Here is a 16,162-nt window from a genome sequence, read left to right as displayed (position 1 = left end):
AATACCTGGCCACGTAACACCTTTGCCCACAGGAGCTGAATGCTCCCACGACCTGTCACAATCCATCAGTATCTGCAAACTGAATGTCCTGTCTCCTGCCCTGGTGATGGGGCATAGACGAGATGTAATGGGGGGGATTTCCAGATGAGCACCAGCGCATCTGATTGATTTTGTTCATGTTAAGGCAGAAATGCAAAATTTTAAAGAGTAGGCACCTACCTGTGCCTGAACAGGACAACTTAGAGTTTCCTTGGCATTTCCGTGAACTTTGCTCAGGTGAAATGGGGCAGGAGACAGGGTGCTCGCATGTTCTACCTGTCCAGCCTTCCCTGCAGTCACACTTTCCACAGTTGCATTGTCCGTGACCTTCAGAGTAAAGTGGAGACATTAGAGGGTGATGCATAATAGCGATACTTACTTTCCACACCACTGGATAACTGATAGTTGTACAACACGACATTAAGCCTGCACTCAGAGTATTGGGTTCAGTTCTGCTCACCCAGCTATTGGAAAGATGCCATTAAGCTGGGAAGAGCGCAGCAAAGATTTACAAGGATGATGCTGGGACTCGAGGGACTGAGTTATAGGCTAGGGCTTTATTGGAGTGTAGGAAAATAGGCAAAATCAGTCTTGGGCACTTTCCAGGCTTGGGCAATCAAGAACTTAAGGGCACAGACTTAAGGTGAGATGAGAAAGATTTAACAGGAACCTGAGGGGCAACTTTTCACTCAGAGGATGGTACATAGATATAACAAACTGTCAGAGAAAATGATTGAGACGGCTGCAATAACAACAAATGGCCTGTTTCTATGTCCTACGTAATGGAAGGTTCTCAGGAATTTGCAGGTGTCAGCGGTTCCTTACCTGAACAGAAGCCATCGGAGTACCTGTCGTAAACTGCGTGGCAGTCTCTCTCATCACATTCGCATGTCTCCCCATGAATGTCACCATACTCCCCACTGGGATCTAGGTCGTAACACACACATTCACCACAGATACAGTTCCCTAAGAAAAAAGACAAAGCAGGAGGGCGTTTGTACTGTATTCCAGCACGGTCACAACATGTAATCCACGTTCAATGGATCTGGATTATAATTATTATGTAGTCACAAAGAGAAAATATCCTTTCTCACCCTGCTATCACAGCCTCTTGCTAAGGAGGCATTCATTGTTCATGAACATAAACTATTAGCAAACCATCTCATCCTTGAACAAATCAATTTTGGGGTGACCCTTACTTCTGTAACCCTGAGTTCCCACCTATAGGGCCTGTCCCACTAACGCAACTTTTCAGCGACTGTCGTCGGCCTTCAAGCTCGAGGGCACTCGCCTGAAAAATCTCGAGCTGGATCGAACGTCTGCGATGAAACCGCGAGCCGGATCGACCATCTGTACATACACACACACACACACACACACACACAAATCCATCGCAAAGGCGGGGGCCAGGGAAAGCGGAGGGTGCGCTGACTGAAATTCACACCTGCGATGAACAGGAAGGTAAAAGGTGGCTGCCTCAGTTTCGGTAAGTCCTTTAGAGAGCGTGGAGAGGGGGGAGAGAAGGGGAGAGAGGGGGAGAGAGGGGGAGAGAGGGGGAGAGAGGGGGAGAGAAGGGGTGAGAAGTGGAGAGAAGGGGAGAGAAGGGGGGAGAAGGAGTGGAGACACTTTTAAGAAGCCAGACAATTTTAATAAATTTAGCGGGCATTTAACATTACCGGTCGGTTTACTTACCTTTTTTTTTGTCAACGAGCTTTACCTTCGACTACCCTCGATTACCTTCAATTGCCTTCGATTACCTACGAATAACATGCCGACCTACAAGGACCTACCTTGACTAAACCTAAGAGTAAAAAAAGATCTATTTTTTCCATGGCGACCTATTTTTACTTGCGGGCATTTTTCAGCATGTTGAAAAATACGCCGCTACCTAGCTGAGGCCTCGAGTACGCAGGGACTACTCTCGAGCATGAAGGAGAGTTACAAAGACCTCCTATGTGCATTCAGTGCATCTGAATGAAATTAGACCTACTCAGCACACACAATGCCCCTGATTAGTTTTTATCGAGGAAAGATGGGCATCAAGACTATCATCTCCCAGGTCTTGTAAGGGAATCATTATAACTCTGCCCAGTTTCTAGCGAATCCTATCAATCCGCCCCTTACTTCTATGTATTTATAAATCCTGGGTTTCAGTGATGTGAATGGTTTTCTTTATAAAATTTAGCTCAGAATCTAACTATTGGGGAAGTCAAGGGAATACTGATATGAATCTCCGTCCCTTTCTCTTCACCCATTTCTCGTTCCCTCTTTTTCTCAATCTGCCTTTTACTTTTGTCCTCCCTCACTTTGTCTTCCTCCTCTTTTTCAATCTCCTTCTCTCCCTCTAGTTCTCTTGTATCCATCTCATTGATTTCCTGCCTCTTCCTGTCTCTTTGTACCTCTCCCCCACCTCCCTGTCAAACTGTCACCAGGCTCCCGGCTATCTCACTCCCCTCTCTCTGCCTCTCCCTCTTCCTTTTCCTCTGCGTGCCTTTCCCTGGCCCTCTGCCTCTCTCCCCTGCCTCACCCTCTGTCTCTTTTTTTTCTTTTTTTTCTTTTTTTAAATTCCAAGACTTTATTCGACACAACAAATGATACAACAGATCAAGTCATGAACAAAAAAAAAATTACACTATATCAGTTGTACAGGGTCTTGGTGAGACCACACCTGGAGTATTGCTTACAGTTTTGGTCTCCTAATATGAGGAAATACATTCTTGCCATAGAGGGAGTACAGAGAAGGTTCACCAGACTGATTCCTGGGATGTCAGGACTTTCATATGAAGAAAGACTGGATAGACTCGGTTTGTACTCGCTAGAATTTAGAAGATTGAGGGGGGATCTTATAGAAACTTACAAAATTCTTAAGGGGTTGGACAGGCTAGATGCAGGAAGATCGTTCCCGATGTTGGGGAAGTCCAGAACAAGGGGTCACAGTTTAAGGATAAGGGGGAAATCTTTTAGGACCGAGATGAGGAAAACTTTTTTCACACAGAGAGTGGTGAATCTCTGGAATTCTCTGCCGCAGAAGGTAGTTGAGGCCAGTTCATTGGCTATATTTAAGAGGGAGTTAGATATGGCCCTTGTGGCTAAAGGGATCAGGGGGTATGGAGAGAAGGCAGGTACAGGATACTGAGTTGGATGATCAGCCATGATCATATTGAATGGCGGTGCAGGCTCGAAGGGTCGAATGGCCTACTCCTGCACCTATTTTCTATGTTTCTATGTTTCTAAGTGTGTCATTATAATACAACAGTGAAATCATTGTACAATACTCTCAACCCTACGCGAGGGACTCATAGGGTCTCTAAGATCGAAGACTAGAAGAGAGAGATTCTCGAGTCAGAGTTATGTAGAGAGCTAGGATCTCAACTCTCTCTCTCTCTCATCTCTTCTATTCTCTCTCTTCTATTCTCTGTTTCTATCTCTCATCTCTCTCTCTCTCGTTCTCTTCTCTCTCTCTCTCTCTCTCTCTCTCTCTCTCTCTCTTTCTCTCCCTCTCACACTCGTGCTTTACCTCTCCCTCTCTCTTTCTTCTTCTTGTTCCTCTCTCTGCTTCCCTCTTCTTCTGCCCCTCTCTTTGTCCGTTCACTCTCTTTCCACCATTCTCTTGCTCCACTCTCACACTCTCTCTCTCTCTTCCTATGTTTGAAATCCTTTGCTTTCCACCCCTCTTTTTTACAGAAAAACAGAAACAAATCAGTAAATAACAGCTTTATGCCTCCAATTTAGCCTGTCAATGTCTTCCAATTCAGCAGTAACGAGTCTTTAGGTGCTACAGTATAACAAAATGGCAGGGCTTAGCTGCATTAGGTGGTGTTTACATCATTCCCAGCACACTAATCATTGCAGGGCTGGTGACATAATTGGCAATATTTTCCAATATTCACCACATGCATTTTTTGCACTTGAATTGTTTTGAAAGACAGACCTCGGCTGCTGCACTTCTGGCCACCTGGTGACGTGCATCTCCTCTTGCTCTCCCATGGGCTGATGTCACACTCATATTCGCATTTATCGCCATGCCAACCCGGCATGCAGTAGCAGTTACCACAGTAACACGCTCCATGGCCTTAAACCACAAGAAATATTTGGGTAAAAGCAAAGAAATCACAACTTCAGAACATTTCAGCATTTCATTTTATCTTAATGAATTATTGAGTCATTTTTGGCAATTTCTCTTTGCAAGGGGTACCCAAATAAAATGACATCCATAAGTATATCAACTAATCTTAACCAGGGTAACTGATGTCATCAAATGTCCTACATACACTCACGTTACCACACCAGAGTATAAAAAGATTAAAAAGAGAATACATATTCAGTCTAAGGCTCCCCAACACATGTCCAAGTTGTGTGAAATGAATGGTTAATCTTGCTCCAAACTGAGGTAGAGTTAGGGCTGGTTATGTACCTTTTGCCAAAATTAACAAGTTTAGATGAATATTAAAATAACAGCAGGATATTGATCATATACAGATTAAGGCAGAGAAAAGGCAGATGGAATTCAACCCGGACATATGTGAGGAATTGCACTTTGTGACGTCTAGTGCAGTTTTTTTAAACTTTGCTTAGGCAGTATTTGGAGTATTGTGCGCTGTTCTGGTCACTCCGTTACAGGAAGGATTGGGAAGGCATTGGAGAAGGTGCAGCTCTATAGGACTTTGGTTAGGCCACATTTGGAGTATTCCATGCAGTTCTGTTTGCCCCATTACAGGAGAGATGTGGAAGCCTTGGAGAGGGTGCAAACGAGGTTTACCAGAATGCTGCCTGGATTAAAGGGTTTCAGCTACAAGGAGAGGATGGACTTGAACTGTTTTCTCTGGAAACTCGGAGGTGGAGGAGAGACTTGATTAAAAATATGTTAAATTATGAAAGGCATAGAGAGGATAGATAGTCAGATCCTTTTGTCCCCAGGGTGAAAATGTTCAACACTAGAGGACATTGCTATAATGTGAGAGAGGGGAAATATATAATGGAGGTGTGTGGGGCAAGTTTTTTACACGGGGGTGGTGGGGGCCTGGAATATATTGCCGGCGGTGATGGCCGGTGGTGGAGGCAGATACGATAGTGCCGTTTAAGAAGCTTTTAGATAGGCACATGGATTTGCAGGGAATGGAGGGATATGGATCAATTGCTGGCACATGAGATCAGTTCAGCTAGGCACCATGTTCAGCAAAAACATTGTGGGCCAAAGTGCTTGTACCTGTGCTGTACAGTTCTTTGTTCTATGTTCTAAGGTACAGAAGAGGTTTACGAGGATGTTGCCTGGTTCAGAGGGTATTAGCTATGAGGAGAGGTTGGACAAGCTTGGATTGTTTTCTCTGGAGGTTGAGGGGGGCCTGACAGTAGTTGACACAATAATGAGAGCTATAGTTAAGGCAGACATTCAGAACCTTTTTTCCTGGCATTGATACATCAAATATTAGATGTTTAAGTTGAGAAGAGGAAAGTTTAAATGAGACTAGACCAAGTGCAGACCCGTTGGGTCTGGTCCCCGAAAGTGTTTCAGACCCCGAGTACGGGGAGGGGGGGGGGGAGGATGGAGTGGGCGGGCGGGCGTGATGGCGAGTGAGCCTGCGGGCCAGGCGTACGCTGTCAAGACGCTGCGTACGCCGTCTAGACGCTGCGTACGCCCGTCGAGACGCTGTGTATGCCCTCAATGCGCCTGCGGGCCGACAGGCCGTTAACGCGCCGGCTCTGTCACGCTGGCTCAAGCCAAAGATCGGCTGTTCCCCCGCTGCTTTTCCGAGCACAGCGAAAAGCCGATCTTTGGCTTGAGCCAGCGTGAGAGAGCCAGGTCGGGGGGGGGGAGTGGAGGAGAGCCGGGCGGCAGCAGCGAAAATCACCAGCGAAATGAGAAATATGTCAGCGTATTTGTAGGAGAGCCGGGCGGCAGCAGTCGTTATGGTGGCTAGCCAGCAGGAGGCGACAAAATGAGTGAGTGGGGGGGGGGGGGGAAGGATTTTATTAAAAATGTGTAGATTAAAACGCCGAAATTTAATGAGGATTGGATTTGCGAATGTAAAAGTGAAATGTCTAGCGAAATGGGAAAAATCTTGGAGTTTTTGCGTGTGGTTTTGGCGGATCAAGGAATCAAAGGTCAAATCTGACACCCACAAACAAATAAAGACACAAACAAAGAAAGACTCACACACACAGAGTTTTAAAAGTATACAAATCTGACAACCACAAACAAATAAAGACACACACACACACAGTTTTAAAAGTAGATAGATAGATAGATAGATAGATAGATAGATAGATAGATAGATAGATAGATAGATAGATAGATAGATAGATAGATAGATAGATAGATAGATAGATAGATAGATAGATAGATAGATAGATAGATAGATAGATAGATAGATAGATAGAGAAAAATATTTACTCAGAGAGTGATCGGTCTGGAATGTGCTGCCAGGTGGTGGTGATGGTGGAAGCAAATATGATAGTGGAATTCAAGAGGCATTCAGATAAGCACATGAATATGCAGATAATGGGGGGAAATGGATCATATAGAGGCAGGGTAGATGAGTTTAATTTGGAGTCATGCTCAACACAGATATTGTAGGCTGGAAGGGCTGCTTCTGTGCTGTAGCGTTCTGTGCTCTATTCTCAATTGCATGGACCATGGGGTGTTCTCTGGTTGTATGATTATAACTCTATATCTGAAAATAATTTAGCCTCTAATTCCTCAGTATTCAATGTACATTCACACCTGAGCATCAAGTGAAATGTTGAAAAGGGCAGGATTTTCACAAACACTGGCAAGAATCTAATCAAAACCACGCAATGTTTCAAAATGACACAAACATGTTGTCAATCATTGAAAGGTCAGAAGGAAATGCAGGCAAACTCGTATTGTCAGGATTTAAGTTGCATTGTGTAGAGGAACACACATACAAAACACACACATTGACCAAAATAACCTAATTAAGCTTATTTTGAATAATTAAACTTCTTCACATTTTATGCAACCTTTTGTTATTCAACGTGTTGCGGATGCCAATGGCAATGACATTTATTGTCCCTGAACTGAGGAGGCAGATAAAGTATATTGTTGGGTGTGAAATCACATATCAACCAAACTAGGCAACGATGGCATATTGGTGAGAAAAATGAAATGCAGATGCTGGAACCTTGAACAAAACATAGGGTGTTGGGCAACTTCAGTGGTTCAGGCAGTACCTATGGAGGGAATGGACAGGTGACATTTTGCCCAGAGTAGGGGATCGAGAACAGGAGGACATAGGTTTGAGGTGAGGGGAGAAGGATTTAATAGGAAACTAGACTAAGTGGGACCCGTTGGGTCCCTGTCACATGGGAGGCCTGGTCCCCCAACGCAACCCGTTCCCCAATGAAATATTCCACCACTCACCCGTTCCCCCAATGCAACCCGTCCCCCCAACGGAATATTGCACCACTCACGCATAGCCCCCAACTGCGCAGGCACGGCTCCTTTCCCCTCATCCCCAGAACTCTCTCACCCTCCTCTTCTCCCTTCCTCTTCTTTCCCCTCTCCCCCTCCCCTCCCCAATCCCTCCCTCACCTCTCCCTCCCTCTCTTTTCCCCTATCCTCAGTCACTCCCTCCCTCCCTCCCTCCCTCCCTACATAACTCGTCACCCCTCCCTACTCTCCTATCCCTCTATCCCCCACTCCTCACTTCCCGCTATACCCCAACTATCCCTCCTGACCTCCCCCACTCCCCCCTCCTCTCCCTCTATTCACCCTCCTCCCCCACTCTCCTCACCTCCCCCACTTTCCCCCTGTTCCTCCTTACCCCTTCCTCTCCCTCAATCCCCCCCATCCTCCCTTCTCACCTCCCCAGGATCTTTCCCCTCTCCTCCTCCCCGATGGACGGTTGTGGGGTGGGGGCGGTTGTTATGGGGGGATGTGGGGGCAGGGTTGTTGGGGCAGGGTTGTGGGGGAGGGGGGGTTGTGCAGGAGGGGGATGGGGGGGGGGGGTGTTGTGGGGGAGGGGGTGGTTGTATGGAACGAGCTGCCGGAGGAGGTAGGATAGGCAGGCACTATTGCAATGTTTAAGAATCAATTAGACAGGTACATGGACAAGATACATCTGGAGGGATATAGGCCAAACGCGGACAGGTGGGACTAGTGTGGATGGGGCATGTTGGTTGGTGCGGGCAAGTTGGGCCGAAGGGCCTTTTTCCACACTGTATAACTCTATGGCAGACATTGGTGAACAAAATGGGTTTTTACAAAAATAAGAGGTTTAATGGTCATTGCAACCAAGGTTGGCTTTTTTTAATTTTTAATTCCTGGTTTATTTAAATACTTAAATTTAAATTTTGCAATTATCATGATAGGATTAGAGCTCTTGGTCTTGAACATGAAAGTTTTATTCAATACCATCTCTGAAGTTCCAGCTTTGCTTTTGGTAAATATATTGTGAACAGTAAAATGAAAGGGCACAGTTGCCTACCTCCACAAATCTCGTCAGTTTCATCGTCAATGCATTCTTCGTCATTACACTCACAAAACTTTCCATAAACAAACTTGTCAGCTCCAGAATTACTGCAGATACAGGTTCCACAGTGACAGGTGCCTATAAAACATCAACCGCATAATTATTTCCATGAATCCCACTGTCTCTGACAAAATAGCTTGTTAAATCAAATGCAATTTGTTTGATCATAAAACATATCAGCATTTCTGAACACCACTGCCCAATGAATGGTGGGCAGTGGTGCACTCCCCCTTGGCCTGCCCCTCTCAGAATCCTCTCTGAGTTGTAAAAATGATTCATAGCATTGTCACTGACTCCAACTCAGACCCAAAATAATTGGACAAACCTCTTTGAGGCTTGGAAAATTCTTTGGAATTTTCTAGGGAAGCTGGATTTAAAAAAATGAGAGAGAGAGAGAAAGATAGAGGGAGATGGTAATGAAGGAGATGGTTTATTAGGGTGTTAGGCGCTTCCCCCTCCTGGTGAATGCTATGTACTTACCTTTCTCTGTTTCTATCCCAAGTACAGGCCTCGTGGCTGTGAGTCTGGAATCGAGGGGTTAAAGGCTCCTGTACCCGATTGGCCAAGCTGCGTCAGGTGACGGGTGACTCATCTGAAGTATAAATACCAGAGCTTCCCAGGATTCTCTCTCTTCTTCGTCGACCCTGATTGATGAGCAGACTGCTGGTGTGGGCCGAGGAAGCCTGACCACATGGCATAGAACTTTGTGTATTTTCACCATTCCTTGTTAACAGATATTGAATTGGGACGGATAAGGGCTGACCTTAGAGTTTTCGTGTATTTTGGTTTCAGGGTTGTATCTCTTTGGGCAGGTTTTGGAATCTCCGGTTCGACGGCCCATTGCGTGGCTGGCTGGAGCATTGTTAAATTGTTTGTCGGTTTATCCATATCCCTGACTGGGTTGTTTAAATCAGGTTTGGGTTTTGTGTTCCAATGAATGATTAAAACTGTTTTTGAACCTGAACCTGGTTTTTGACTTGTGTTACGCGGCTCTGAAGTACTTGCATTCGGGAGTCGTAACAAAATGGGGGCTCGTCCTAAGTTTTGAGGACCCTAGACGTTTTAGGGGGTTTTTTTTGGTAGGCTTCTGGACTGAGGAAGTCTGTGTGTTGTGAGGGAATTTTTTCTTCCCTGTTTGTGGTAGCATTAGTGCCCAAGTTTTAGCTGGTGGTTTGGTGCTACATTAGAAATGGAATTTAAGGTGAAAGAATTTGTTGAGGCTCCTAGTCGGGAGTTGTTTGATAGATGTACGAAGGAGCATTTGATTTTGCTGGCTGAGAACTATGCCGTGACTATTGACAAGCATTCAAAGAAACACTCCATTAAATCGGAGTTGTGGGCTGCGTTGGTGGAGGCTGGGGTTTTGCCTGGTGGTGCAGACAGTCCCCCACCTTCTGTTCAGCCAGTTCAGAACATGGAGGCCATCATTAAACTGAAGGAGATGGAGCTTGAGTCACAGAGAATTGCCTCTTTGTTAAAAGAGAAAGAGCTCATGCATGTTCTTGAAATGAAACGGCTTGAGCTTGAGGAGGAAACCAAAAGGGCTGAATTTCAGCTGCGGGAAAAAGAAATAGATAATTCCCGGGTTTCTTCTAGGGAGCGGGAGTTTGATATGAGCAAGAACATCCGCCTGGTTCCCCCGTTTCGTGAGGAGGATGTGGACAAGTATTTCACAGTGTTTGAACGGGTGGCTTTGTCCTTGCAGTGGCCTAGGGACGTGTGGACCTTGCTATTGCAGTGTGTCCTTGTGGGTAAAGCACGGGAGGTGTACTCGTCTTTATCTGTTGAAAGCAGTCTGGACTATGAGTGTGTGAAGTCTACAGTATTAAGGGCTTATGAATTAGTTCCAGAGGCGTACCGGCAGAAGTTCCGACGCTTTAGGAAGTTTGATAGTCAGACTTATGTGGAGTTTGCTAGGGAGAAGGAGGCACTTTTTGACAGGTGGTGCGCTTCTCAAGGAGTGAAGGATTTTGAGCTACTGCGGGCCTTGATGATTATGGAAGACTTTAAGAACTGTCTCCCTGAGGGGGTTACTACTTACCTTAATGAGCAGAAGGTGAATGAGGTGTCTAAGGCTGCGGTGTTGGCAGATGAGTATGTATTGACTCATAAATCTGATTTTGTTGGGCGATCCTATAGTTTTGGTGCACGGCCGGTTGATCGTGGTGGTGTCGCCGGTGGCAGTGTCAAAGCTGTTTCTGTGCCTGCAAGTGGCAGCACGTTGATACAGGGGGAGGTCCGAGCTGATAAGGTTGACGGAAATGTGAGGACTAATGAAGGTCCTGTGTGCTACTATTGTAGAAGGAGAGGGCACATGTTAAAGTCGTGTCCCGTTCTGAAGCAGAAAAATGCAAAGCCTGTGGCTTTGGTGGGTGCACAGAAGGCACCTGTCGTACCTGAGGTGCCTGAGTCTGATGAGTGTAGGAATTATTCATGAGTGTAGTTCATCATGAATGGTTTTGTTTCTCTAGAGGATGGGGGTGATAGAGTTCCAGTATCCATCTTGCGTGATACTGGTGCTACTCAGTCCTTTATATTGGATGGTGTACTGCCGTTTTCTGGGGAATCATCGGTTGGGTCAAGTGTCCCAGTGGTAGGATTCGGGATGGATGACATGGTAGTGCCTTTGCATACCGTGCGTCTCGAGTCCGAGTTGGTTTCAGGCCGGGTAACTGTTGGGTTACGGCCGTGTTTTCCCTTTGGGGGAGTTTCTGTGATTTTGGGGAATGACTTGGCAGGAGGTAGAGTTTTACTCACTCCTGAGGTGACGGCTGTTCCGATGGTGCAGAGTCCTGATAGATTGGCTATGCAGCATCCAAAGGTCTTCGCAGCTTGTGCTGTCACGAGGGCTATGGCTAAGAGCCAGGCGAAGTTTGAGGATGTGGTGGACCTGAGTGAGAGCATTTTTGGGGATCAGGATGATAGATCCTGTGTTGTGAAGGGTGTTTCTCCATCTCAAGATGGGATAGTGTCTGGAAATGTGCCGGTGTCACTGTCACGTGACCGGCTGGTTGAGGAGCAAAAGAGTGATCCAGGTTTATCTGATCTGTTCGACTGCGCAGTGCCTGAGGGGGATATGGATTCCACAGCAAAGGGGTAGTTTCTAAGGGATGGCTTACTGATGCGAAAGTGGTCTCCCTTGGATATGTCTGGGCATGATGATTGGAGCGTGGTTGATCAGATTGTGATGCCTCGTCGGTATAGGGACGAGATACTCTGTTTGGCTCATGATGGTCCTTTGGGTGGACATTTGGGGGTCAATAAGACGTATGACCGTATCTTACGGAATTTTTTTTGGCCAGGGTTGAAAAAGGACGTGAAACAGCACTGCAGGTGTTGTCACATTTGCCAGGTGGCAGGAAAGCCGAACCAATCGATTGTTCCTGCGCCTTTATATCCAATCCCTGTGGTCGGTGAGCCGTTTGAGCGGATTCTAGTTGATTGTGTGGGCCCCCTACCTCGGACAAGGGTGGGCAACAAGTTTTTATTAACAATTATGTGTGCGGCTACCCGCTTTCCGGAGGTGGTCCCTTTGCGTAGAATTACTGCCCCTGCAATTGTTAAGTCTCTCACTAAGTTTTTTTCGTTGTTCGGTTTGCCCAAGGTTGTGCAGAGTGACCAAGGTACCAACTTCATGTCGAAGGTTTTTGGTCAGGTAATGAAGTTGTTAGATAGTAAGCATTGTTACTCCAGTGCGTATCATCCTGAGAGCCAGGGAGCTCTCGAGAGGTTTCACCAGACTTTGAAATCTATGTTGAGGACTTACTGCCTGGAGTTTGAAAAAGACTGGGATGAGGGAGTTCATCTAGTTATGTTTGCGGTGCGTGAGGTCGTGCAGGAGTCTTTAGGGTTCAGTCCTGCTGACCTGGTGTTCGCGCATACTGTACGTGGTCCGTTGAGGGTCCTGAAGGAGAAATGGTTGCAGGAGGATACAAAACGTAGTATTTTAGACCACGTCTGTACTTTTCGCTCTAGACTGAGGAGGGCATGCGAACTGGCAATGGGTAATCTTGCCTCTGCTCAGTCTAGGATGAAGGACTGGTTCGACAGGAAGGCTTCTAGTAGGAATTTTTCTCCAGGTGACAAGGTCCTGGTGTTGTTGCCTATTCCTGGTTCCAGTCTGCAGGCTCGGTATAGCGGTCCCTATCAGGTTATTAAGAAGGTTGGTGAGAGGGATTACGTTATTGGTACCCCTGATCGGAGGCGTAAGACTCAGCTCTGTCATGTCAACATGATGAAACAGTACCATGAGCAGGAGCCTGTGGAGGTTGATGGGTCGGAGCTATGTCCTTCTAAGCCTGTTTTGGCTGCAGTGGTGCTGCCACCTGACACGGGTGGTGATGTGGGGGAGGCACGGTTGTCTGTGGCAGTAACGCAGGGAAAGCTGAGTAACTCTGAGGCTTTGGAGACGCTTCCCTTGCGGTTGTCTCATTTGACTGGCATATCCGTGGCAAGGATAATGTATTGGATGATGCATTGTCGCGCCAGTGATGTCTGTGCTACTGAATAGTTGCTGAAATTTGGTGGTGTTTTTTAGTTCATTTTCAGAAACTTATTCAGTATCTTTGGGTGGGGGTGTTAGGCGCTTCCCCCTCCTGGTGAATGCTATGTACTTACCTTTCTCTGTTTCTATCCCAAGTACAGGCCTCGTGGCTGTGAGTCTGGAATCGAGGGGTTAAAGGCTCCTGTACCCGATTGGCCAAGCTGCGTCAGGTGACAGGTGACTCATCTGAAGTATAAATACCAGAGCTTCCCAGGATTCTCTCTCTTCTTCGTCGACCCTGATTGATGAGCAGACTGCTGGTGTGGGCCGAGGAAGCCTGACCACATGGCATAGAACTTTGTGTATTTTCACCATTCCTTGTTAACAGATATTTAATTGGGACGGATAAGGGCTGACCTTAGAGTTTTCCTGTATTTTGGTTTCAGGGTTGTATCTCTTTGGGCAGGTTTTGGAATCTCCGGTTCGACGGCCCATTGCGTGGCTGGCTGGAGCATTGTTAAATTGGTTGTAGGTTTATCCATATCCCTGACTGGGTTGTTTAAATCAGGTTTGGGTTTTGTGTTCCAATGAATAATTAAAACTGTTTTTGAACCTGAACCTGGTTTTTGACTTGTGTTACGCGGCTCTGAAGTACTTGCATTCGGGAGTCGTAACATAGGGTCACATGTACCGAGGTACATTGAAAAGCTTTTGTTGCGTGCTATCCAGTCAAAGAAGACTATGCATGATTACAATCAAGCCGTCCACAGTGTACAGATTTCGGATAAAGGGCACAAGATTTAGTGCAAGATAAAGTCCGATTGAAGATAGATCAAAGGTTTCCAATGAGATAGATGGGAGGTCGGGACCACGCTCTAGCTGGTTAGAAGATGGTTCAGTTTCCTGATAAAAGCTGTGAATAAACTGCCCCTGAATCTGGAGATATGCATTTTCAAACCTTCACCTCTTGCCAGATGGGAGAGGGGAGACGAGTGAGTGACTGGGGTGACTCTGGTATTTGATTACGCTGGTGGCCTTGGCAAGGCAGCGTCAAGCGTAGTTGTAGTCAGTGGAAGGGATGTTGGTTTGTGTGATGGTCTAGGCCATGACCACAATTCTCTGCAATTGGGAAGCTGTTCCAAAACCATGCCGTGATGTATGGTTTGCAAACAGCTCCATCCAAGGCCGCAAGAAATTGCAGAAGAGGGGGTAGGAAGCATAAACAATGGCATGGTGTTGAGAGGCTGACTGGCTCCGGTGGGTATGTCAATCCCAGGCAACTGTTTTAAAGGAGAATTTGGAAGTTCTCTATATGACCTGGTGCCATAATTGAACCTTCAACAATGATCACTGAAACGGATTAAGATCAGCAACATGTCAGCATTTCTGGGAGCTCACTGTCCATATACTGTCTGCTGCAATGTGTCTATGTTGTTTGTTGCAATGTGTATGGAATCACTACCACCTGCAACCCTTCAAGTCTCACAAGCACAACTGGGAAATATACCACTGGCCTTCCACCATCACTGGGTCTAAATCTTGGAACTCCCTCCCAACAACACTGTGGTAGCACCTTCACCACACGGACAGCTGCAGTTCAAGGAGACAACTCACTGCCAGCTTCTCAAGGCAATTGAGGACGGACAAAAAATGCTGAGCTTGTCAGTTGTGGCCACAACCAGTAAAGAGTTAAAACAACGTCCAACATTTGGATGCACCTGTTGGTTCTTTGGTGACATTTCATCAGATTAAACCCATGGTCACAACTTTGCTGCACAAGAAGGTTAATCAAAGAACATGCACCAATTAGAGCCCATGACCTGTTTGACCTTGGCTGCATGCAGACGTGTTAGTTCTTTCATTAGAAGGCACATTAAATATTCATGATTGAAAGTATAATTTTGCAATTCCTGGCTCAATTCTTGGTGTCAAAGTGTGGATCTGTCATCCGAATGGAAATACTGCAAAAAATCTCAATCCCGTCTAAGAGCCAGTTATTCTGTTTCTGAAACTTATTTTCTAACTGACATCAACAGAACTGTATTTTAGAGGGAGAGTACAATGTAGAGGACAATCGGGTGGTGCTGCGTAAGTCATTTCAACTTTTTTTGTTTTTTTAGTATATCTAAATGTATGTGTTAATGTTTCTTGGCATGTTTTTATCTGGGTGGGGGAATAGGGGGAAACCGTTTCCAGTCACTTATATCGGCGGAGGTGCGACTTTCTCCTAGTTGCATTTCCCCCGCGGCCTAACAACTTGGATTAGTGCGGCTTTTCCCGGAGACGGCCCAGAACTTCAGCAGCAGGCGTGGCGCGGTCTTCCATCGCGGAGCCAGAAGAATGGCTCTGACTTTAACATCGTGAAGCCACGGTATGCTGATCTTCTTGCTGTAGGCGTGGAATGGGCTTTACCATCCCGGAACCAGGGATCCCTTGCCGGGGATCGCCGGAGAAGAGCTCCGACCGCTAGCCTGCCTGCGGCCTATAACATCGAGAAGCCGTGGTCTCTGGTAAGAAAGTGGCTGATTCAGGCACTCCAAGCCGCGGAGTGAGCGTTCCACTCTGTCCCAAAGTCGGAGCTTCGATCGTCCCGACGACAGGTCTGTTACATCGGGCTGTCCGTACCGGCGATTGCGGAAGGTCAAGGCCCCATACACAGGTGAACAAAAGAAGGAAGACTGACTGAACTTTATTGCCTTCCATCACAGTGTGGTGGATGTTTACGTTAAGTCCTATCGTTCTTTTAATTGTGTTGTGTTCTTCTAATTGTATGGTTGCCTGGTAACTCAAATATCACTGTACCTTAATTGGTGCATGTGACAATAAATGTGAATCTGAATCTGAATTTGAATGTACTTCTCTGTCCAGGGTGAAATTCCTCTGCAATATTTTCCAATTTCACATCAGCGTTTCAGTCCCCACTGACACCACTGCGGATGACGCCTTTGCAGTGGGCCTGGTCACGAACAATGATGAGGAGCAAAGGAAGGAGATAGAGAACTTACTAACATGGTGTCAGGACACCAAACTCCCCCTATAATGTCAACAAGATGAAGGAGCTAGTTATCAACTTCAGGAAGCGTGGGGGAGGGAGTACATGCCCCCAATCAACATCTATGGTGTAGAAGTGGAAATGATTGAGAGCTTC

The 16,162-nt window shown here is 46.3% G+C and overlaps 1 protein-coding gene across 2 annotated transcripts in view; it reads right to left on the bottom strand.

The window, feature by feature from the left end:
• itgbl1 (integrin subunit beta like 1) overlaps positions 1-16,162 on the bottom strand; it is a 150,340-nt gene that overhangs the window by 60,289 nt on the left and 73,889 nt on the right. For both annotated transcript variants that reach the window (XM_033023103.1, XM_033023104.1), the window contains exons 4-7: positions 8,487-8,609; positions 3,971-4,111; positions 865-1,005; positions 220-366 (exon numbers count right to left, since the gene is read on the bottom strand). In XM_033023103.1, coding sequence (XP_032878994.1) covers positions 220-366; positions 865-1,005; positions 3,971-4,111; positions 8,487-8,609 — 552 coding nt within the window. The remainder of the gene's footprint in view (positions 1-219; positions 367-864; positions 1,006-3,970; positions 4,112-8,486; positions 8,610-16,162) is intronic.

The sequence above is a fragment of the Amblyraja radiata genome, chromosome 6 (genome assembly GCF_010909765.2).
Source record: "Amblyraja radiata isolate CabotCenter1 chromosome 6, sAmbRad1.1.pri, whole genome shotgun sequence".
NCBI lineage: Eukaryota > Metazoa > Chordata > Chondrichthyes > Rajiformes > Rajidae > Amblyraja > Amblyraja radiata.
Note: the sequence above shows the minus strand (reverse complement) of the source record. Positions and strands in the feature narration are given on the sequence as shown.